At 48.8% G+C, this 23,763-nt stretch overlaps 8 protein-coding genes across 8 annotated transcripts; 2 read left to right on the forward strand and 6 right to left on the reverse strand.

The window, feature by feature from the left end:
* The first annotated feature begins 546 nt into the window (after positions 1 to 546).
* Positions 547 to 1,980, forward strand: F5B22DRAFT_622762 (uncharacterized protein). The gene is made up of 2 exons (XM_047975990.1): positions 547 to 1,211; positions 1,266 to 1,980. Exons 1-2 carry the CDS (start codon positions 862 to 864, stop codon positions 1,804 to 1,806), a joined length of 891 nt encoding a protein of 296 aa, XP_047826887.1. The 5' UTR covers positions 547 to 861; the 3' UTR covers positions 1,807 to 1,980.
* An 81-nt stretch (positions 1,981 to 2,061) lies between these two features.
* On the reverse strand, positions 2,062 to 3,364 carry F5B22DRAFT_660053 (Aldo/keto reductase). The gene is made up of 3 exons (XM_047980249.1): positions 3,209 to 3,364; positions 2,982 to 3,146; positions 2,062 to 2,920 (listed from the first exon to the last, which is right to left on the reverse strand). The coding sequence occupies exons 1-3, from the start codon at positions 3,264 to 3,266 to the stop codon at positions 2,169 to 2,171; spliced, it is 975 nt and encodes a 324-aa protein (XP_047826888.1). The 5' UTR covers positions 3,267 to 3,364; the 3' UTR covers positions 2,062 to 2,168.
* Positions 3,365 to 3,868: 504 nt separating this feature from the next.
* On the reverse strand, positions 3,869 to 6,299 carry F5B22DRAFT_438871 (major facilitator superfamily domain-containing protein). Its single transcript, XM_047971831.1, has 2 exons — positions 4,003 to 6,299; positions 3,869 to 3,946 (listed from the first exon to the last, which is right to left on the reverse strand). Exons 1-2 carry the CDS (start codon positions 5,980 to 5,982, stop codon positions 3,926 to 3,928), a joined length of 2,001 nt encoding a protein of 666 aa, XP_047826889.1. The 5' UTR covers positions 5,983 to 6,299; the 3' UTR covers positions 3,869 to 3,925.
* A 1,474-nt stretch (positions 6,300 to 7,773) lies between these two features.
* On the reverse strand, positions 7,774 to 9,301 carry F5B22DRAFT_438868 (putative monooxygenase). The gene has a single exon (XM_047971830.1). It carries the CDS (start codon positions 9,133 to 9,135, stop codon positions 7,870 to 7,872), a length of 1,266 nt encoding a protein of 421 aa, XP_047826890.1. The 5' UTR covers positions 9,136 to 9,301; the 3' UTR covers positions 7,774 to 7,869.
* Positions 9,302 to 9,890: 589 nt separating this feature from the next.
* Positions 9,891 to 11,975, reverse strand: F5B22DRAFT_660055 (drug resistance transporter; the record flags this gene model as incomplete). The annotated part of the gene is made up of 6 exons (XM_047980250.1): positions 9,891 to 10,345; positions 10,401 to 10,759; positions 10,821 to 11,381; positions 11,439 to 11,562; positions 11,626 to 11,759; positions 11,821 to 11,975. The coding sequence occupies 6 exons, from the start codon at positions 11,973 to 11,975 to the stop codon at positions 10,038 to 10,040; spliced, it is 1,641 nt and encodes a 546-aa protein (XP_047826891.1). The 3' UTR covers positions 9,891 to 10,037.
* Positions 11,976 to 12,228: 253 nt separating this feature from the next.
* F5B22DRAFT_438973 (uncharacterized protein) lies at positions 12,229 to 12,738 on the reverse strand. Its single transcript, XM_047971832.1, has 2 exons — positions 12,399 to 12,738; positions 12,229 to 12,330 (listed from the first exon to the last, which is right to left on the reverse strand). Exons 1-2 carry the CDS (start codon positions 12,616 to 12,618, stop codon positions 12,317 to 12,319), a joined length of 234 nt encoding a protein of 77 aa, XP_047826892.1. The 5' UTR covers positions 12,619 to 12,738; the 3' UTR covers positions 12,229 to 12,316.
* Positions 12,739 to 12,743: 5 nt separating this feature from the next.
* F5B22DRAFT_439078 (uncharacterized protein) lies at positions 12,744 to 13,975 on the reverse strand. Its single transcript, XM_047971833.1, has one exon. It carries the CDS (start codon positions 13,524 to 13,526, stop codon positions 12,879 to 12,881), a length of 648 nt encoding a protein of 215 aa, XP_047826893.1. The 5' UTR covers positions 13,527 to 13,975; the 3' UTR covers positions 12,744 to 12,878.
* Positions 13,976 to 15,926: 1,951 nt separating this feature from the next.
* F5B22DRAFT_650474 (uncharacterized protein) lies at positions 15,927 to 23,343 on the forward strand (the record flags this gene model as incomplete). The annotated part of the gene is made up of 7 exons (XM_047979321.1): positions 15,927 to 16,362; positions 16,481 to 16,682; positions 16,742 to 17,492; positions 17,551 to 21,132; positions 21,181 to 21,465; positions 21,529 to 21,941; positions 22,002 to 23,343. 7 exons carry the CDS (start codon positions 15,927 to 15,929, stop codon positions 23,341 to 23,343), a joined length of 7,011 nt encoding a protein of 2,336 aa, XP_047826894.1.
* Positions 23,344 to 23,763: the final 420 nt, after the last annotated feature.

Consider the following 23,763-nt stretch of genomic DNA (forward strand, 5'->3'; position numbering starts at 1 on the left):
CGCTTTCTTTTTATCACTCGCAAATAAGTCACACGCACTCTTCGTTGCCGTGGTGACCACAGGGGGCGAATGCGAGGCGAACCCTTCTGCTTTAGATAGACTTGAACTTTCACATTGAATTTTAATGCTTTAGAAACCGTCTTTGTAAGTGACATGGCAGCATTGAAATCGTAACAGCAATACGATCATATACATAGCTATAACACTAGAATAGAAATCACAATCGTCCACTCAACTGGGAATAAGGGAGGCGAGAAAAAGTGATAGAGATGAAGGCAATAGAACTTACTTGGGATTAGCTTAGTCTTGTTGGTAGCGCAGCTGATTGATCTTCATTGACAGCATTGTAAACCATGACAAGTCTTGGCTGTCGGCGCCCTTAAGTAGATGGTCGCCAAGATGTGAGCATATGTACCTGTTGTTAATCATTCACGGAGCGTTCATCGTTGCCACAGCAAGTGCCCTTAAGATAGACCAAATTCTTCTACACTCAATTATACAGCTGTTGAGAAGACAAAGCATAGGGTATAGACCACCTTGCATTCGCCAAGCCTTGTATTCTGCATTCTAGTGGTTGCAATATTTTTAGCAGATCGTGTCGCAGCCATAATCTTCGGTGTATGAAACGCGAAACCATAGTTGACACAATGGGGTATTGCCAAGGTAGGATCAAAACTATTGAGAGCCGGCGGTGGCTTGGTGTTTCATGTTGCTGACAGATGGCCGATGAGGCGGAAACCGCTTCTATACCTCGATTTTACGCTGCTGGTGCTGCAATTCCCCAATCTCTACCTTATAATCCTATAGTATGGAACCCTGCGAAGTTTTGAAGGATCATTATACAATAGTAGGCTTTCAGACATGGCAGCAGCGACAACAGACAATGGAGGCACATCTATGTTCCCGTCGCTGACGACAACCTTCACGCCGCCACCGCAATGCACAAACTGGTTTATAGACGAGTGTTCCAGTACGAATTGCTATGTCAAGGCGTTTCCAACGGGGACAGGAATCTGCGGCACTGATGAGTCAGATTCCAAGACCTCATATGCTTGCTACCCGGAAGTGACCAAGTCGACGCGGCAATTTGCCAATGGCGAAGGGACCTACACATTAGAGGCAGACACATACTCGCCAGGCTTCTATTGCCCTCTTGGTATGACAACTGCATCAAGTGTGGCATTGCTTGATGGAGTTTTCTGTTGCCCTATGTAAGGCTTCCAGCCCACTCTTGGAAACACACTCTGCTAACGATGGGCTTTAAGTGGTATGGATTTCAGCGGAGGGCTTGATGGAGGTACTTGTGTCAGGAAACAGACAGAGGGAACGTTCATACTGTCTACCGACTGTACTCCGACGACCATCCCGACGCCAACAGGCAGTCTCACTACAACGATATTTATGTATGCGATGCCCGTATTTCTTGGAGGCCAAAAGCTTGTCAGCCCATCATTTCCTTCCACCAGTAATCCTTCATCAACAACGCCTATCCCCTCGAGTTCCAGTCCCGGTGATAACAGTGGCGGTTCAACAACTGCGCTCAAAATAGGATTAGGCGTTGCAATCCCCCTCGTGGTTATTTTGACGGGCGCTTTATCTGCTTTTTGGTTTATCAGGAGACATAGGAAGAAGGCTACATGGAAAGAGCAACAGTATCAGACCCTTACACCGGGGAGCAGTATATCCCATGATGCCACTGGAGTAGGAAAACCAGAACTTGCGGGTAGCACAGTTCAGGGGGCCCATGTGAGAGCGGAGTTAGATTCATCATATATGGCGGCGGAACTTGAAGCACGGTCAAGGTGAAATGATGCGAAATTATATGAGCCGATGACTCTTGGGCATGGTGTACTTGGGCGTTTGGTGTGCAGAAACAAAGATAGATAACACGATCGAAGATGCAAGGTGTCTGTTGTTAGCATGGGTGTTATTCGGCTCGGTTAAAATTTGAAGTGAGTGTCAGCTGTAAATCCAAGCTACCTAAGATGTATCTCATAATAGAATTGCAAGTAGAAGATTTTAATACATTGCCCCCCTAATCACCGTCCATTCCTTCGGGCGAAATATTTCAATTTGAGAGTAGAGCTAAGGAGCGCTCAAAATGGTCAGAGTCTTGTTTGACGCATAAATGTATTCTTTCTGTCTAATAAATTCGCCTTCAAGGTAACTCAATACCAATATTTGGGAGCGCGCGGCTTGCAAATAAACCACGCATCGTCCAAAGCCTTCACAGCTTCTTCAGTAAGAGGGCCCTTTTCAAGGTCGGTCAAGTTATTTTCTAGATTTTTAAGGCTCCCGGCACCCAGAATAATAGCATCAGACAGCTCATTCTTCAGTGCCGAATGATGAACGAGCCAGCGCAGTGCCATCTCAGCGACAGTCATCCCATACTTCTGCGCCACGGGCTTGATGACATCCATGGCATCGTAGTATCCTTCGTTCCAGAGATACTTGAGATGCATGTTGCTAATGGGCTGACCTCGCTCGTACCGTCCCGTGAGAAAACCGCTGGCAAGGGGCGAATACACATAGAACGAGATTCCGTAATGACGCAGACAAGGGAACAATTCATCCTCGACGCGGCGTTGTAGTGCGTGATAATGGCCTTCGTAGGCAGTAGGTTTGATCCAGCCATGATTGTCACAGATCTCGCACATCTGCGCCACCTCCCACGCCATATAGTTGCTGATTCCGAATCTGTTGAAGTAACCTTCTTGATGGAGCTCATTGACAGCGCGGAGTGTATCCTCGTATGGGTGCTTACGGTCCGGTCCGTGCAGGTAGAACATCTCAATCTTGTCTGCCTTGAGGGCTTTCAAGCTGTCAAGTAGCCCCTGACGCACATCCTCTGGCGAATGCGTGTAACCACGCTCCTTTCCCTGCAGCGCGTGTCCTGCTGATGGATATAACTTCGTGTCCACTATTGTTGGATTTACATTAGCAAGATGTTGTCATTTTCGTTTCGCAATATTTATACTCACTCTTAAGTCCGCGGTCTTGCCAGTTGAGATCGCCCAGAAGCGCCTCCGTTGTTCCCTCACCGTATGAACGGGCCGAGTCCAGTTCATTATGACCATGACGTTGGAATACTTCCAGTACTTGGCTGGCTTGTTCCACACTATTAATATGTGGTGACCCCCGAGTATCTGCATATCGAGTTAGCATGATGCATTATAAACACTGAACAAGCCCCCAATTTATATCCTACCGGCGGCCCCGAAAGACATAGTCCCGCAAACAACTTTGATCTTATTCTGTGACGACATGGTTACTTTATAACAATGTCAGAATAGTGTGGCGGTTTCAAGTAGTACTGAAGCTAAAATTCGATAGTTTAGAAAATAGTAGAAGTCTGAGTTTGGTTTGCTTCTCGACTAATCAGAAAATTCAAGTTTCAAACTTCCAGCTATATATCTACTCATTTTCTTCGTCATAACGGCCTTCTGTTAGTTTCCGAGAGTCCATACAATGGCAAACCTCCGTGGGGTCCAATGTGGTCTTGATGGAGGTTCAAAACGTCAAAACGACCAATCAGAGACGATCTTTTCCGAGTCGCCCAATCAAAGATCTTGGCACCCGCCCCCTGTACCAACGAGCAAGAGAATTCTCCGTAAGAGACAACCTCATATCTCATTGAGATTCTTCGGGTTCTATCTCTGCTTAAAGCCATCTTAGCATGCAGTTCACGGCGGGTATAAGCTTAAGCCCGAATAAACGATCACAAGATGGTAATGTCGAAACACAGAGCACATGCTTTCAGGGCCATTTAGGGCATCAGCATTGGCAGAACTTCGAGTGGTAGGCGTTACATAAAATCGGAATTCACAGAGATAAGGAACTACATAAGTCCGTTCAGGCAAGTAGGTTAGTCAAATATGACCCGAAAACATTGTATATTATATGAGAATGTAATAAGTCTAATCAGCTATGTAGGCTTCTCAAGTGCCTGCGAAAAGTCAGTAAGTGTAGATGCATTGATGAAATGTCAATAGGTGTGCTTACTATAGCATATTTACTCCTCCGGCGGATCCTCTCTCCAAACAAGACTAACGCCCAAGGGACCACGGTCAGCAGAGTGGCTATAGCACCCAAGAGTCCGCCCGCAGCGTCTTCTCCCAAGTTAGTGAATAGTGGTGTGGTCACCAGCGGGAACACACCGCCCAAGATATTACGACAAAACGACTGCGCCGCGATAGCCGACGACGCGTAAGTTTGGTAGATGTCGGCAAGGTAGTTGAAGGTGGCCAGGTAGATGTAGTAGATACCCGCTGAAGCAAGTCCAACGCCAATAGTGGGAACGATCCAGTGAGTTGAAGGCTCGGCGGAGAATCCGAACAAGAACAACCCGATGGGGAGTAATACGGCAGTGAAGCAAGTGAGATAGAGTCGGGACTCGGGAGATTCGGCGGGAAACCGGCGCCGAATGAACACCCAAGCGCCATGAGTGCTTGGCTCGATGCTCTCAACGTCGCTATCACTACCGCTACTGGAGCCGCGGTTCGATAATGGGTTTCGCCAATTGGGATGTTGTAGGAATTTGTCTTGGAAGATACCCAGGACGGCTCCTATGGTAGAACCGACGATTAGAGCAGCGAAAACATAGCCCGACTGCTGAGTATTGAAGTTATACTGGCGACGAAATACTAGTGGGATCGATCCAAATGTCAAGTACAGCACTGCCCACGCAAAAGAGACCCACAAAGAAAAGAAGAAAACGATCGGTTCAGTGAAAAGAAATTCAAAGGGCCGCGTTAGGGAGGTAGACACCATAGTCATGAGTGACCCCCGTGCTTCATCTCCCACTGTCGTCCATCGAATACGTCGCAGTTTCACTCCTTCAGGATGTACAGATCCCGATTGTTTCTCGCAGTCATTGGGATGTCGGATGGGAAGCTGGCCCGGCCGAAACACTGGAGACACACTGTCTGCAACCCAGACACCAACGATACCTAGTTCCTCCAATCTTTCATACCATTTATTCAACGCGTTTGCCTTCCTTGACAGAACAACCGAACCACGACTCTCCTTGAAAAGTAAAACAACAGCAAGACCCACGACGAAATCAAGAATGACCTGGTGCCAGAAAACCCACTTCCACACCTTGGTGTCAGGTCCACTCTGCTCAACGATTATAGAAGAGACCAAGGGCCCCAGGCCCGTGCCAATAAGCACAGACATGCTGAAGATAGCCATGGGGGCGTTCCGGTCCTTGTTCTCGTAAAGATCGGAAATAACTCCACCAACCATGGTTGAGAACACACTTCCACCGACGCCGGTGAAGAATCGCGCAATGAGCATGCCTGGAACATTCGTGACGAGACCGCATGCGGCTTGAAACACAGTGAACACCACACCGGCGATAGCGAAGATGGGATACCGTCCGTTAATCTCGGAGAAGGGGGCAAGAATCATAGGGGCGTAAGCAAAGCCTAGACAGAATGTTGTTACTCCCAGCAACCCCACCTCGCGAGTAGTATGCAGCTCAGCGATGATCAGGTTGATGGGCGGGGAATATGCGCCAGCGGCATATGCTGTGGCCAAGGTGCCTATACAAGCTACCGTTACCATCACGGTCTTGCGGGATCTGGGCCATCGCATGGGATCAATATAGCGGGAAAGATCTGGCGACTCTGGGATCACCGTGTCGGCTTTTGCGATTGGAAAGTTCGGGACTGGGAGATCGGTATCGAAGGTGAGATACATGTAATCGATCTGACTATTTTGATCTAGAGATGTGGTAGCTGGAGTGCTCGGCTCTACCGCCGCAGGGGACCGCGGCCAATAGAGAATCTCATCGTCCTCTTCCTCATCATATTCATTCAAATATGCTGCTTTAACTTCGTCCTCATACAGATTAGGATCGCCCTGGCGATTATGAGAAAATGTGTTGCCCATCTTTGGCTCGGCTACAGATATTTGATCTGAGGAACCTGGCTCCTGCGGAGCCTGTGCCTGCGGGTTGCCAAGACCTTTTGAGTCCATGGCGAAGTCAAAGGCTTTGAAACGTGGCGAAATATGATAAAGGTCCAATGCCACCACCACGTGCGAACAATGAACTCCAATTAAACTGAATAGAAAGAGAATAGAAACAGACGAAGCAATACAGCTCCATCAGTGAGCGAAGAAGTCAGAGGTTGTAGGTAGACATTCTCACCAACGAAGCTGATCAGCGGTCGGAGTTACCAGTTTATTTTTTCGACAGAGCGAATGAGACCCGCTCAGACCCGGAAATACAAATAGCATAGATAAGTAAAGTAGGGCAACTCAGATGGGTTTTGGGGACAAAGTCCAGTTTAGCTAGCTAGACAAAGGCCTCGTGGTGGGCACGGCGGCGCAGACCCGAGTCTTGGCTTCTCCGATTTCATCATCGACGTGAGTTATCTCGCGGTTAGCTACCTCCGAGCAGCCACAGGCCATCACCATCAGCTTAAGTAGCTGAGACGGACACCACGCAGGCACTTTGCATTCGTTCAACTTGCACCACTAAGATCGCACAACACAAATGGCTGGCGGGAGGAGCCCACGTCGGTCATGTGTGCGTCTGAACTGACAGAACATGTGGGTTCGTGCCGTAGTGCCGTGCGCATTTGCCGATTATCGCAAGCCCCGTCGAGTCAATGGACTCGAAGCTCCGAGCGCGCCTCTCTTTTCAGGTGCAATCTAGTATGGCGAATCATCATGGCCGCCGTAGCTACTAGCGAGAGTTCATCAACAAAAGTCCAACTGAACGTGTAACACTCCCAACTGCTCGGTAGGTTATTGATCAAACAGGTCGCTATCACACGGAATGCCACACACCAAGGTTATGTTATCCAGATCGTTGGGCCTCGGGGATCTGGCATTTGATTCGCCACTGGTGCCTCACACCCATCGCTTTCTTCACCATCGTTGCGTCGTGTGCATACTGCGTAAGCGTGAATAGCTAACCACGACGAGCCGGGATTTGATGAACGGAGGGCTACAGAATTTGAGGAGAGAATCCCTGCGTAGCTAGGTTCGTCAACTCAGGGGCAGGGATCTGACTGCAGCTAGAGTACCTCGCGTCACTCCGCTGCTTATTCCCGGGCTAGCGGCTTGCTTAGCTTTGGCGGCCCGCGTGTCTATCTAGGTAGTTCTGTCTACATAGTAAGGTAGAGAGCTCCATATACACATACCGGTATAAGGATTTTTTTTTTCTGTTCGAGCGAACATCGGTGATAAAGAGCGGGTGTTTCAACTCCGTCTAGTGGTGATAATGCTCCCGTTCCATTATTCGGACGTAGCATCGTTTGTCTGTTGTGGTTTTAGTATGGTTGTTTGCCTTGTGCTCATGTACTTCGTAGGTAAGTAAAGCCAAGTCAAAGGGGTTTGAAGACATATATGCACAAGGCAGGTACTAATCCACCTACGACACCTTGTCGATCTCGGTTATCTGCACTTGATCGCACATACCGCAGGCCGCAGGAGGGCTTGCAGTCAGATCAGGTGGTTTCAACTAGTTTTGGAGAGGAACGCTTGGAGATGCAAGTGTTGTCGCCATTTATTACTCGTAGTCACGGGCCCTCGCATCATGTATGTACGCACCCAGCAATGGAAACCAATAGGATAGACCAGAGGCAATTTTTGCTCAAAGGCGAAGCCATGTCACGACTATTTTGGTTGAGTAAGTATGCTACAGGCTGGGAGGGGAGATGGTGAGAACGTAGGAAGTAAGGAAATATACAGTATGCTAGCGCGCCAATCCATAGTCCCGTCTTGTATAATGGTTTCGGGGGATATGAAAGAGAGCAAGAATCACTGAGAATGTGGCAAGCCGGCGACCCATGCAGGCCCCTATTATACTACCCCAATTCTAGGTTGATTCCTCACACCTGTTGATGCAGGGATTTGCTACTGACCAAACAGCTTCATCATGGTCCCAGCCAGGGTGAAAAAGAGGCGATACATCCAGTAGCCCAGTCCTGTCGCATGTCCTACTTTAATGCGCCAGTGAGAGCTTTTGAGTGTTGAAATCGCTCGAGGGAGGCTTCGCTTGTCGTACGCCATTACAGCTTGGGTCAGGTTATCGGACTGGCAGAGTTGCTCAGCCAAGTCCCATCCATCTTTCAGTGCCAAGTTGGCACCATTCCCGGCAAATGGGCTCACGGCGTGATTTGAATCACCAATGAAAACCACTGAGCCTGCTTTCAAGTTGTGAGGAAATGGCTGTTTGTCCCTTGCATTTAATACCAGTGTCGTCGACGGGTCGGTTGCATCAACGATGGTCTTGAATGGCTCCCTTATGTCCTTTCCCAGCTCTCTCGCCTGGCGAAAGAACTCTTGAACCTGTTCCGCATCACTATTATCGTACCTCGGTCTCGGTGCCGATTCGAGAATGCTCAGCGCCCACACAAGTGTGTACTGATCTACACGTGAGAAGAAGCAAGCGGCGCCTGTGCCCGTGAGAACGCCACCCCAGTTCGTATCGAGCGGAGAGGGCAGTGAGCCTTCAAATTTGGCGCTCCCTGCGAATTGCACTGCTCCAGCGAATTCCAGGTTGTCGTCTGGTCGTAGGCAGGCTCTAACCTTGCTAGAAGCCCCATCCGCAGCCACAAGAATATCGCACTCCTCAGCCGTCTCGGTCGACCCTTCTTTTACTAGCTGGATTCGCAGTCGTCCGTCATCAGAATTTTGAACGGAAGTGCATGTGGTACCCCATTGAATCTTGGTCCTCGCAGACGCTGCTTCGACAAGTACACGGCGCAGATCTTTCCGAGCTATGCGCATACCAGATGTCGGCAGACCCTCAATCACCTTGGGTCGCACGGTGATCATCGGCTGAAAGTCGTGCGTCCACATTGTGAAGTGCCCTTTCCCTTCACCCTGGTCTTCTACACGGAAGACTGCTAGCTGGATGATCTCATCGAGCAGACCAAGCTGTTTCAAAGCATACAGCCCACTATCGCGGTCAAGCCCATTTAAGGAGAGTGAGTAGCCTCCTCGGCCCGCAGTTGGCTGTTCAGCATCACGGTCATAGACAATAACGACTGGGGGCTCGACAGATGGTGGCCACAGTTTCTGAAGGGCGATGACGAATGCAAGACCGGAAACTCCAGCACCAGCCACAATGATCTTTTTTCCTGAAAGAAAATGTGCTTGGCTTTCGTGTCCGTGCATCACGCCCTGATAGATATTATATGATAACTAGCTTTAGCTGGAATTATAGATGGTAACGATTGAAGCAGAGAAACACAATGGGATAGTGAAGATGGCGGTCAAGTTGGCCACCGATATTAGGAGTATATATAGAGCAATCTGATTAGCCCGAAAAATGTACGCTGGCGATTTCATCTGAGATCTGGGCCATCGAATTTGTGGTTATCAAGCACATTTGTCTTGACTGTCTCTAGAAAAATTGCAGCTTCAATCTCCGCATATCTTAATTCAACCAAACACCGGTGATGCATCGCTGCTGCCTATTAGTTAATCGAGCAGCGTAAGCATGGTGAATGAAGCAGATAATGTTCCAAGGTTGTTCAGCCTCACTGTACCCTGCACTATTAGGCAGGTCATATAGAGCAGCTCAGTGTTTTAATTGGTTGGATTGGCCTCATCTGCAAGCATTACGTGATGACCTCGGCAAAGAAATCTGTCCGAGCCCCGGAAACGAAATACGAGAAGCACAGATGCTGTGTTGTAAATGTTCGACCAAAACAATCTCAATTCCTAATCAAGAAATCCTGCAGAAATCATTTACCTCCCATTCGCAATTCAATACTAATTGAGGATTATATAAATCATGAGTCTTTTGGAACAGTAATTGGAGAGGCAGGTAATGACGCTCATGTGCATGAAATCCTCACCCAACCCGCTCTAATTACATCCATAGATCCCGTGCACTGATAATACCTAGCATTGATAGTTATCTAGATAAGATAACTGTGAGTTTTGAGGAAGTCGCCTCGATCAAGAGCTCGGTCACCGGAGTCAATCCAATCATAACACAATGTCCAGACATTATACAAGTAGTTTCCCATGTCCGACAACTGAGTGTAGTAAAGACTTGATATCTGCCTTGATCAATCTACCATAATTTGCTTTTTCTTCCAAAGCAATGAGATGCTAATAAGCGAGGCAACAGCAAATCCGAGGACAATGCGGAACTGAACATCGAAGCTGCTAACGAAATCCTTTCTCACCATGATCTCGAGCTGCGGCGATAACTTGTCGATGCTTGCTGACGACCTAAAGACTTCTTGAATCTCCTGAGGGGTCAAAATGCCAAGAAGTTTCGCTTTCGCTAGGCTATTGCCGACTGCGGTGGTGATGGAAACTACGACTGCGCTGCCTAGGAACCTGAACTGAGTGCCGGCGGCGGTAGCGACAGCTAAGTATTGTTAGTTAATGTGCTTTTAACTGTATTTATTACAGGAGATAATTACCCAGGTCTTTGTGTTCGACGACATAAGGAGTCATTAGGGTGACGACACCGATGTTGAAGCCAGCGCCTAGCCCGATTATCACCTGAAGTCCATAAACCCCAGTATTACTTGTTTCAATAGAGGGCAGAGCAGCGAGCCCAGCGATCTGGAGAATGATGCCACATAGCGCAACATACACGGGAGCGAGCCGACGGCCCTTGACTAGTGCTCCTGTCAAAGCAGCGCCGGTGGACGTAAGTAACACGAACGGGAGCAGTTTAACTCCAGCCTCAAGAGGTCCTACCCCTAAAGTAGTTTGGTAGCGAAGTGGCAGCAAAATAATTAATGTAATGCTGATTGTTCCCGTGAAGAAGGAGTTTCTGATCGGATTAGTTGTAGTTCAAAGGCAGTAGAAAAGAGATCCAGAATGGTCCAACTAACAGGATAATGCCCATAACCAGCCGGCTTTTGCAGAACCTCCAAGGGAACACCGACTGAATAGAGCTTCCGGAGTGCGAATACCACCACTGGCAGATAAAGAATGCGCCCCAGGCGAAAGCGGACACGATTATAGGTGCAAGAACAGTACCGGAGATCCATGTTAGAGTAGATGCAGCCTCGTTGAGTCCGGTGATCAGAAGTGCCAGGGCCAACAACATAAGGAAACCGCCGGCGAAGTCGATGCTGGATAGCTTCGGCTTGGATCTTGATTTCTCTGTATATAATCCCTGATAGGGGTAGTCATTAGGCACGGCAAAAAGCACGCAGAGTATAGCGGCAGCGCCGACGGGGACATTAAGAAGGAAAACCCATCTCCAGGTCGAGCGCTGAGTGATCAGTCCGCCGAATATAGGGCCAAGCGCGTTACCTAGAACCGCCAAAGCCACCGAAGTCACTAATAGAAGAGGGTACTTGCTCTTTGGGACAAGCTCAAAGAGCATGACGAAGGCGACGGCGTAGAGACCCCCTCCACCGACGCCTTGAAACGCCCGGAAGACGATACTAGAAGTAATTCAGCATTAGCTATACTGAAATGATCCTAAAGACGAGTTGACGTACAGCTGAACAATCGTCTGGGAACCACCACAGCCCCCCGAGAATGCAGTGAATATCAATAGTGCCACGAGGTAGGTTCGCTTGCGTCCGAAGATGTCGCTGAGCTTAGCTACGATGACGAGACCGGCTGCTTACAAGTCAGCTCTAACATCACAGATACAATGGTGATATTGATACGGCGGTGATGTACCTGTATAGGTGATCAAGTATGCTGTGACGACCCAGCTCGTCTTGCTAAAATCATTGAGGTCATTCGAGATAGACACAAGTGCGGTGCTCACAATAGTGATCTCAAAGTTCACGAGGAACAGAGCAAGCTGCAGCCTGGTCATCGAGTCAGCAAATGTGATATGATATAAGCCGATGGGGATAGCAGTAGACTTACACTGCTGCGACTACGTAAAAACGCCAACCTGTGAGAAAGTTGAAGTGATCTGTCTGTGTGTTCTCCTCATCAACTACCTCCTCACTGGGGAGGGGTATGTCGTCTTTCCGTGCGCCGAGATCATACTCCTGGGTCGAGTTGTCGGTCGGATGCATAGTCACACTTTTCGTGAGCTTGGCGCCCTGTTCACTGTTAGACGTCGCATATTTGACTGATGGGAACTGGAAAGCGAACTAAGATTCTTTTGAGTAATGAAGTCTTCGAAGGGTTCAGGCTTATGGTGATCAGTTATGAAAATCCGACCCTACTGAGGCTCTAGCAACGCGTACTCCTGAACAGTCGCCAAGAGTCAAAATTTGATACACTGGAACTCGTTGAATGCAGTACTTTTTCAGTCATGTGAATTGAGCGGCCAGCGTGCGGGAAAGCTGGAACGAGGGGCCACCAATCCTATGACATGAGTGACAGCACAGGATGTCCGTCGCGTGGCAATGCACTAGGTATCACCGTCTAACACTCTTCGTTTAGGGTGTCTTTAGGGGGCGAAGCAGCATATGTTCTTAGGGGAGTATACTTACGTGGGTCAGGAGAGGTTCTAAAAGGTGTAAGTCGATATACAAGTAGAGAACCGCTCTCCCTCTTCATTTCAGGACCAAGAGTGTCTCGGATCTCTGCTCTGCCACCTACTTTGTAACCGGTGGGTAGCCTCCGAGGAGTACAGTACGGCCGAGGCCACAAATCAGGAGCGAGAGGGGAGATGATGTGTAACATTGCACATAGTACTTGTCCCGCAGCCATTGGCTCACAAGCTTTCGTTGGTTCTTTATGCCAGGTTTCTGCGTCAACGCTAATTACTGCTTGTAGTTGGCTATTATATGCAGCTGGCTGGAAGTCGGAGCGACAAACACGCCTCTGTAGCAAACAAATCCGCTGTGGGGTCTGATGTCAAAGAGTACACCTCCTCCGAGTTCCTCACAGCTAGGCGATACGAGAAATTGATGGTAAAGATCTAAAGCTAAACTAGTTGATAAATGATCCACGTGGATGTCTTGATATGTTTAATTATGATTTCGTACATCATATTCATGATCTACAGCAGCGGCTCCTGAGGCCTTAGCAGCCCATGAATACTGAAATTGCTCGTCCGAATCTCCCGCTCCTGCAGCCGGCTTATTCTGCACCGTGTCCACAACGATGTCGGTGGTGACGAAGATGCCGTATTGTCGGTCAGTTGGCCGCGGGGACCCATACACACGCATGCGGATACTCCCGGTCTCGTCAGTCTCCCGATCATCGCGCGACACAGACCGAGAGCGCCGCTCTTCGCGATTTTGTGACATGGTGCTGCTCCAGCTGGTTCTACCCGCAAAGGACAAGCTCGATGCCAGCAGTTCCGAGAACCATGCATCCAGCTTCAGGTCTTGGCAGAACCTGGGCACAACTGGCGCACAGAAAATAAGGATTCCACACGTCATCTCAGCTATCGCCCACAGGACTACACCGGAGTAATAATACGTCATGTCTGATGACATTTTCCAGGCCAAAATGGCGAAAATCAGAAAGAGTGAGGCTATCGTTGCGCTGTAAGACGTGATATTAGCAGGATATAATAAGATTCTTAAGAGTGTGGGCTCAATCACAGTATGCCAATTGTGAAAACGGTAGAAATGCCAATTTTCTTTACATAAGACAGCTTCAGTTTCCATATGATGCGTTGCGGGAGCAGTAGGATGGCGATGTTGAGTATCAGGTTAATAAATGCCGCAACGAGGTGGATTGTTCTAAGATCGATACACGACCCTGAAATTGTCTTATTCCAGATTCGTTCATAAGGATGGCAGTTTAGGTTGAGGGCTATAAGAATTCCAGCGTAAGAGAGTACGTTGACCGCCAGCAAGATTAAACAGCTTATCGTGAACACTGTCCGCGCTCGAGTTGGGGCAAAGAGGCGATGCCACTCAATCAAAATTGATGCCTTTACCAGGCAAATCCCAACTACCCAGAACTCATCTCCAACCAAGATAATCTAAGGATGAATGAGTCGGTGAGCAGCCCAAACTTTAGTTGGAGTCAAGATGCGGAGAGCGAAGACGAACTTTTAGATATGGCTCAATATCTCTACCTAGAACATTCCATTGATGAATGAAAAGGCCAGGTGTGAGTCTATAAAATGAACCGGAGCACAACACAACGAGACAGACCTATTTAGTCAAGGATGTGATTTACAGTTCCGTCAGGACTTCTAGTTGGTATATTTACATATCCTAAAGGCATAAGATCTAGAAGCAGTTAACATCAAAGAATTTTCTGCATTTGACTCTAAGCAGGAGAGGAACACATACAATCTCCCAGATGTGGCTGCTTTAACTTGATAAATACCACATATATTCGCAGTGTAAAAAACATCGTAGCCAGAGTCAACGTTGTGATTAGCCCTGCAAGTGCTGCGGCATTATCATTTTCTGGGTTGGTAAAGTTCGGAACCACACCAGGGGGAGGAGGTATGGATGATGTTGCTAGAGCCGTTTCTAGCTGTTCAGTAGATAGGTGGGAGAAGTCGAGATCTGACATTGCACAATATAGGCAACTGCTGACACTGCTGGTCACGATAGGTGAAAGATGGAGGTGAATTTGGTTCAAGTTGGTTCATGAAAAGTGTCGAGCTTGCGGCCTCATGGGAATCATTAGCATAACAAAAGCAAAAGCATCCAGAACGATCAAATAGTATATAATCCAAGGGTTGACGTAAGTACGCTCTATTCTACGGTCAGTCGGCGCTTAGATATTGCCTTGAAACCCCATACTCTTCAGTATCGTTGGTAGGCAATAACATGGTCGTCAACCAGTGATAGTAACAGCGAGACCAGTCTGCGGCACATGCAGGCTCTCCCTTGAGAGTATATCGATAGGTTGATACCTAGGTCCCTGGCGGTGATAGCGAATGACATAATAAGAATACATTAGTCTGCGACTCATTCTACATTACCATCCTGACGAATTCAAGCCTGGCTTGGAACAAATGACAGCTTCCTGTCCTAGAGACCAAAATGTACACCAGCGAGGACTCCCTCTGTACGAACAGCATCCATAGGGGTAACTGTAGTTATGGCAAGTTTTGTTTCACGAAGGTCTCGAGGAAGCTTCGTATCAAGGCTAGGGTTGTACACAAAAGGTTCTTTATTGTAGCCCCAAGACTGTGGTACCAAAGCATGGGATGACCATTTCGGTAAGGGATGATTAACCTTACTTAGACATGTACAAAGACTGGTCAGGTGTAAGCGTCGGGCCACAACAGCGCCGATCATATTTTTGGAGCCAACGCCCATATCAAACGGACTTGAGTTGAGGCTTAACAAGCTGTGAGGGTTGTTGTAGACGCATGCGCATTGAGCGATACAGGACCTCATATAGTTTCGACTCACGACGCCCCAAGTCTATTCCTATAAGTTGATGTGGTGGGCAGTTCTTGGTAACTTGAGATATCCCCCAGACCCAGTCTCTTGGATATGAGTTTATTTCTGCACGATCGTGAGCACACATCGGGCCTACAATAGGGTTTCAAGACCGCAGCACCACTCCGGTTATGGACATTGGTGGATGTTGGGCGTGTTGTAGACGGTACAGTTACGTTGACATGTTTTTCTGTTTCAGGTGCATAATTAGCGTATTTCACCTTCACGTGGCTGAGTCTCGCATGCATGGTCGCGCAAAAAACACGAGGACTCCTCCAATAGACAGTTCGATCAGGAAGAAAAGACACATTGTATTGGTGGTGAGTGTATCCCTGGCCCCTCAGCATGTTTGCCTCGATCTTCAGTCCACGGTACATTAATTCGTCCGCTTTGTACCTCTCCCGATGCAAGGCATCTTACCCCCCTTATAATCAGATATCGTCTAGCCAGGGTATGAGGCTCCCTTCATAGTTACACAGTAAGCTGATTGTACTCCTTAGGAGTCTATCCCTATAGACTTTCTAGTCTCCTCCCCCAGACCATACAATCTATGCCCGACCACCACTACACCTCAGTCTTCTATCATTCTCAAAGCGACTGGCCGACGATCCTCTTCAAGGTTTATCACATTTTCTCTGTGCCACCTAGTCAAAAATGACTTTATTTGGCACCGACGCCAAGAAACCCCCTGCAAACTTGGGTACAACCGGTGTAGGCGGTAATATGCCTCAATCTACCAATGGTTCTCAATTCGACGGCACAGGAGGCGAGTGTGAGAAAGAGAGCTCCCCCTTGATTAGCGGTTCTGTTCCAATAGCAATTTGCGGCATGTCCTGTCGTTTGCCGGGAGGACTGACGACGCCTCAACAGCTCTGGGATTTCATTGTAGACAGAGGTGATGCTCGCACCAGGGTTCCCGAAAGCAGATACAATGCCGACGCCTTCTACTCGCCTACGGCCAAGCCGGGCGCAGTAGTCACTAAATATGGGTATTTTTTGGATGAGAGTGTCGACTTAGGGGCCCTCGATACGTCATTCTTCTCAATGCAGCGAGCTGATCTCGAGGCCACAGACCCCCAGGAACGCCTCAGTGAGTTGACCGCAGCCTGTTTCAGCAGTTTCGCATCCATTACAATTGTCTCATATTGAATGAGGGCCTCATTGTCCGGTCTCATCTGCCCATTTATGACTAATCACCACATCCATAGTGTTGGAGCTCACCAGAGAATGTATCGAAGATGCCGGCGTGACCAACTGGCACGGGAGGAACATAGGATGTTACATTGGGAATTTTGGCGAAGACTGGCTAGAAATCTCAAATCAGGAGCCGCAACGACGTGGCGGATACAAGACGGCTGACTTTATGATTTCGAATCGTATATCCTATGAAATGGGTTGGCGGGGACCAAGGTATTATTATCCCCTAATTCATGAGTACCGCTTAGTTAACATTGTGCTGAATTCCGCAGTATGACTGTGCGCACAGCATGCTCAGCAGCCTTAGTGGGACTTAATGAAGCATGTCTGGCTCTCGCGCGCGGCGACTGTGAGGCAGCGCTCGTTGGGGGTTCTAATCTTATTATGACCCCGAGCTTGGCCAGTCTTCTCTCGAACCAGGGGGTTTTATCGAAAGATGGCTCCTGCAAGACCTTCTCGGCCGAGGCTGATGGCTATGGGCGGGGCGAGGCGCTGGTTGCAGTGTATATCAAGCCATTGCGAAGTGCGCTACGAGACGGTAATCCAATCCGCGCAGTCATTAGGGCAACAGGAACGAATCACGATGGCAAAACTCAAGGAATTTTTCAACCTAGCGCAGACGCACAGGAGGCTCTTATTAGGCAAACATACCAATCTGCTGCCATCTCGGATTTTGGAGAAACGGCAATGATCGAGTGTCACGGAACTGGTACGCCTACAGGTGACCCAATCGAGACAAAGGCTATCGCTCGCGTTTTCGGCCAGGCAGGCGTATACATCGGCTCTGTCAAGCCCAACGTCGGACATTCAGAGGGTGCCTCGGGCCTCACGTCTTTAATCAAGATGGTCCTTGCTCTGGAGCATCGGATAATTCCTCCAAATATAAAGTTCAAGACACCGAATCCGGCCATCCCCTTCGACGAGGGGAATTTAGTCGTCCCAACAGATCCCATCGCCTGGCCGCAAGACCGGCTCGAGCGTGTTAGCATCAACTGTTTCGGAGCAGGGGGTACAAATGCTCATGTAAGCCAACCTCCTATACCGTACTGCTCATGAATGAGATGGATTGACAATGCGTTAGGTAATCCTCGAGTCCGCTCGCGGTTTCCTGGGCCAAGAAGTGCCGTCGCCAGTCACATCACCACAGTTGCTCTTATACTCTGCTACCACTTCTAAGTCTCTCGCCAGGCTGAGTAGCCAGTACCAGGAATGGCTCAGTGTCAACTACCCCAAAGTCGGAGAGTTGGCTTCCACATTAGCTCACAGAAGGACACATCTCCCGCTGCGAACCTTCGCTGTCGCATACGACGGCATTGTGGAACAGTCCCAGCAGAACAGCCTTAAGTCATCTCCGAACCATAAAGTCGTGATGGTCTTCACTGGCCAAGGCGCACAATGGCCAGGGATGGGAAGAGAACTACTCCAGTCCGAAGGGGTCTTCCGGAATACGATCCGTTCACTAGATCAACACCTGAAGCAGGTCACGGGAAGTTCAGTCTCGTACTCACTTGAAGGAGAGCTACTCAAAGGACCAGATGAAAGCCGCTTGCGCTTGGCATCCATATCGCAGCCCGTTTGTACTGCGGTACAAATCGCTCTAATCGATACATTCAGATCTCTCGATGTCAACCCTTGCGCTGTTATTGGTCATTCTAGCGGCGAAATAGCGGCAGCATATGCAGCTGGGGCCCTTGATGCCTCTGAGGCTATCGCCATTGCACACTACCGTGGGGTTGTCGCTGAGTCTCAAAAGAAGAAAGGCTCTATGGCGGCAATCGGACTAGATCCCGAACTAGCTAATGCATACCTCCGCTCAGGAGTGTGTATCGCATGCCATAATTCCCCTGATAATGTCACAATCTCTGGCGATGCATCGGCAATCAATGATATTGTAACCGATATCCAATCTACAGCTAAAGACGTCTTGATAAAGATGCTACCCGTTGATAAGGCATACCACTCTCCGCACATGGCGGAAGTTGGTAAGGAGTACCACTCAATGATTGAGAAGATTCGCCCGCGCAAACCTCGTGTGCCGTTCTTCTCAAGTGTGACAGGGGACATCATAGGAGATGACCAACAATTGAATGCTCGGTATTGGCAAGACAACCTAGAAAACCCGGTGTTGTTTCGGGAAGCAATCGGCTCGATACTGCAAAAACATGACGGGCAAGATATCATCTTTCTTGAAATTGGCTCGCATTCCGCGTTGAGGGGTCCCCTTGTCCAAATCTGCAAAGCTCGCTCTGCAATATCATATCAGTACATTGCCTCCATGAGAAAAAATTGGAATACGGCCATCACATTCCTTAATGCAATAGGAACTCTGTTTAGCCTAGGAGTCCAAATGAAGTTGGATTCGATGATACCTCGCCGTCGCTGTTTGCCCGACCTGCCGCGATACCCATGGAACCACGAGGAGAGTTACTGGACAGAGCCGCGCGTCAGCAGGGACTGGCGGCTTAGAAAGCACAATTACCATAATCTCTTAGGTGTCAGAATACCCCAGAATACAGATCTTGAGCCAGCCTGGCGCAATCTTCTTCACATCGAAAATGTGCCTTGGATGCGAGACCACAAAGTCGGTGACAACATTGTTCTCCCTTTTACCGGGTTTCTCTCAATTGCTGGCGAGGCGATTCGACAGATTAGTGGTGAAGAGCGAGGCTACAGCATACGCGATATCAGCGTCGACATAGCATTGGTCGTGATTGAGGGATCAGCGACAGAAGTGGTCACAACTCTTCGCCCACACTATCTCTCAAAGTCACAAGAGAGTGGCTGGTGGGATTTCACAATCGCGTCGTTCAATAACCACGTCTGGACTAGGCATTGTAAGGGTCAAGTAACGCCATTGGCAACGGCTTTGCCTCGGAACCAATCTCCAAACGATACGCTCCCCAAAAAGGTTGATGCCCACAGCTTGTATAGAGGTATGCAAAGGGTTGGTGTTAACCTCGGACCAAGCTTCCAAACTCTGCAAAACATGGAGGTATCTACTGAATCAGATTCTGTAGCAAGGGGGAATGCTGCTTGTCAAGGAGTAGAAGACGAAGCAGATTACCATGTCCATCCTACGAAACTCGATGTTATCTTCCAGTTGCCGATTGTTGCTGCAGTTAACGGGCGCATTAGGCTCCTGAAGAATTGGATTCCAGTCAGCGTCGAGCGGCTGAGTGTTCTTCGGTGCAAGTCGGCCATTGTAGGCAATCTATCTTCCAGGATGACTAGTAACGGGTCGCTCTGTGCAGAAGGCTACTGCGTCTCATCTGATGGAACTACTGTCGTCGAGGTATCAGGGGTTAGGCTCTCCCGCGCAGACGGTAGCACGTCTAGTGACATCCAAGACACGCACGGCGCAGCCCGTCTAGAATGGGCGCCCAGTTTGGATTACTTGTCAAAGCAGGATTTGATGCGCTCAATTGAGGGACAAGAGAGGCTATGTCCTTTGATCCTTCTGCAGCATCTGAGTCATGTCAATCCCAACCTCCAAATCCTAGAGTTGGGGGTGGGAAACAGATCCCTATTAGACGATATTGAAGATTACCTCACTAGTTCCAAAAATCGCATCTCGTTCTCCAAATTTACCTCAACGTTATCACACACAAGAAGCAGAAATACTTCGAACTCCGAAACACATGAAATTGAACACACGACATTCGATATAAAGGGAGACTTGAACTCCCAAGGTTTTGAGGCGCGCGAGTTCGACTTTATCATGATTCGAAATGGATCGATCTCATTTGATCATACAAGGGCTGTACTTCAAAACCTCAAGAAGATTATCAGTCCAGGTGGGCGAATTTTCATCGAAGAAGCCCCAGAAGAGTGGAAAGTTTCTCTCGAGCGTTCCGCTTCACGTCAGAACGGGTACTATACTGACGAAAATGTGCCCTCGGAATGCCTGAGGGCGAGGTTCTCCTGTGGATCTGATATCATAATCGGCCCAACTGACATCCAGCACTTGACTGGCACGGCGGATATGCACCAAGATACGCCCTCATACGCTAAACAGGTCACATTCCTTCGTGCTAACTCAAGTGCTGCACCGACGACATTGATGAAGCAATTCCAAAGCGAAGGTTATGCAGTTAGCAGCTGCACTTTATCAGATCGACCCCTACTAGGACAAGACGTTATCTCGCTTCTCGATGAAGAAAAGCCATTCTTCGAGGGGATAGAAAAGGAACAGTATGATTCTTTGAACACGTTTCTCCAGATCCTGCAAGATAACGGCCTTTTCTGGATAACGCAACACTCGCAGATGGGTTGTTCTGATCCCAGATATAGCCCAGTAATCGGCCTAGCACGCACCCTGCGCTCAGAGATGCAACTAGACTTCGCAACCTGTGAGGTTGACAGTTTTGAGTCTGAACCGGGGCTGCTCGTTCGGATCTATGAGCAGTATCGAGAACGTTGTCGATCCGATTCCATGAAACCGGATTTTGAGTATGCAATCAAAGACGGGGTAGTTCACATTGGTAGGTATCATCCATTCAGGCTTAAAGATCAAATGGTGATCTCCAACCTCAATGATCGCGTTGCCCTCAATTTCGACATCCCAGGACGTCTGAACACCCTAAGGTGGGCGAAGGTACCTCGCGAGAGACTTGGTCCCGCCGACGTAGAAATAGAGGTTCATGCTACTGGACTAAATTTCAAGGTCGGTCTCGACCACTGTAATGAGCGTTCTGATGCTAATGTGAGATAGGATGTTGCCGTTGCGATGGGATTATTTGAATTGCCAACTCGCCAACTTGGTCTAGAGGCAGCTGGCATAGTCACGCGGGTCGGCGAAGACGTCGAGACGGTGAAAGTTGGCGATCGAATTTGCTGTGCGCATCCACATTCATTTTCCTCGGTGATCGTCTCTCCAGAGGATCTATGCGTACGAATACCCGATGCCATTAGTTTCGATGAGGCCGCGACTATGCTTATTCCGTTGGCTACGGCCTTGCATTCTCTAATCAGCGTTGGACGACTTGAGAAGGGTCAGGTGAGTTTCGCTTCGCGTTTTCAAATACCCGGTAATACACATGCTGACATCTGATAACGCTAGTCTGTCCTAATTCACAGCGCGTGCGGCGGCGTTGGCCTAGCAGCTATTCAGGTAGCGAAGATGGTAGGCGCCGAGATCTATGCGACTGTTGGTAGCGACGCAAAGGCTGCATATCTTCTAGAGAACTACGAGATCTCCAAAAACAGGATCTTCGATTCCCGGAGCAGCTTGTTTTTGTCAGGCGTTATGCGCGAAACAGAAAACAAGGGGGTCGACGTGGTACTCAACTCTCTTTCGGGAGAACTTCTACACGCTTCATGGGAATGCGTCGCAGAATTTGGTACCTTGATAGAGCTTGGAAAACGAGACTTACTGCAAAGCGCGAAACTTGACATGAGGCCATTTATAGCTAATCGCAATTACTGCTGCGTTGGGCTTGACCATCTCCTAACGAAGAAGGGTATCAGGAAACGGTAAGGCCACAATCATATCGCCGAAAGAATGAGAAACCTAGTAACTGATCGATTTTGCAGATTGCTGCATTCAGTCTTCGAAAATTACGACAAAGGTCATATCAAGCCTATCCATCCCATCACGATGTTTGATGCATCGCAGATTCAAAGCGCCTTTCAGACGATGCAGAAAGGCACACATATCGGACGCTTCGGTGTCTCGATGGCTACGGACCTAACCTGTGACGTAAAGCCTAGGCTAGAGATTCCAAAGTTCGACGAAAATGCATCCTTTCTCTTGGTCGGCGGCACCGGAGGCATCGGACGTGCCCTTTCGGCTTTCATGGCAGAGAATGGTGCCAAGGAGCTGATCTTTCTGTCGCGCAGCGCTGGTCTTAAACCCGCAGATACAGACCTTTTTCTTGAGCTCCAGAGCATGGGGTGCAATGTGATATTTGCAAGGGGAGACGTTTGTGACGAAGCTGCAGTTTCGTCAGCTCTCCTGAAAGCCACCAGACCAATTAAAGGAATCGTTCAGCTTTCGATGGTACTCCGAGACCAGAATTTCTCGGACATGACGTTTGAGCAGTGGGCTGAGGCGACAGCTCCTAAAATCAAAGGAACATGGAATCTTCACCACGTTACGACTTCCAAAGGAATTGCTCTCGACTTCATGGTGCTGTGCGGCTCGATCTCCGGTCACATTGGACAGCCCGGCCAGGCAAACTACGCCAGCGCGAACACCTTCCTCGACGCCTTTGCGCAGTACAGAAATAATATTGGTCTAGCGGCATCGGTAATTGATATCGGAGCAGTGGAAGATGTCGGCGTGCTAGCCCAGAACCCGAGCTTGTTAGCACGCATGAAAGCCGATGGACTGCACGCCCTAAACGAACAAGAGCTCCTGGATGCCTTAGTATATGCCATACTCCGACCTAAGCCGTCAACAATATCCCATGAGAAGTCAAGTAGCCCCTACCGTCATCCCAACAGTTTCGTGGTCGGCCTTGGGCCGGTTGTGCCGCCCACAGTAAGGAAGAGGGACAGACGAATGGCTGCATTTAGCAAGGATACCAGCGACGAAAAGGAAGAGCTAGTCTCAAATGAGCCGCTCAAAGACCTCATAAGGAAAGCAGATGAGCACCCAGCAGTTTTGAAGACGGATGAAGCGGCGCAGATCCTGAGCGTCGAGATCGGGAAGAAAATAGCGGATATGCTCATACTACAGCCGGAAGTCGACGTGACGGCGACGAATGTGCTGCTGAGAGATCTCGGAATGGACTCGCTCGTTGCAGTCGAGCTGCGCGCTTGGTGGAGGCAGGTCTTCCGGACTGATATCAGCGTACGCGAGATCCTGGGCATGGGAACGCTCGGCGCTTTGGGAAAGTTTGCGGCTGACGGGTTGCTGAAGGCAAGGACTTGAGCATAGTCACGTCAAAATCGCAATCTATCGTGGATCAGAAGGCAGCCAACGATTGGGATGTATCGAGTCAAGAAGTATGAAATCACAAAAGTCGGCTACCTACACAACCTTATGGTAGATTGTTTGATATGTAGATAAATAGTCACAGTGCAAATGTTGGCGATGTTGCCATCGTATGAGAGATCTCCATATAGCCTGTAAGCCATTTCCGGTAAATAGCCACTGCGAAAACTCACTATGAACCTACATTCTTACACGTTTCCATACCGACTTTTAATATTTTTCTCCTTTTCTATTATCTACTTTGCCCTGTCAAATAGGGGGTGGTGCAGCTACACAGTAGGTGTGGCTAGGTGTGGCTAGACCTACCTATCATACATGCTTATTTAAGCACCTAGGAACTAGGTATTGGAGGAGGTC

The sequence above is a fragment of the Xylaria bambusicola genome (assembly GCF_022495145.1).
Source record: "Xylaria bambusicola strain CBS 139988 unplaced genomic scaffold F5B22scaffold_54, whole genome shotgun sequence".
NCBI lineage: Eukaryota > Fungi > Ascomycota > Sordariomycetes > Xylariales > Xylariaceae > Xylaria > Xylaria bambusicola.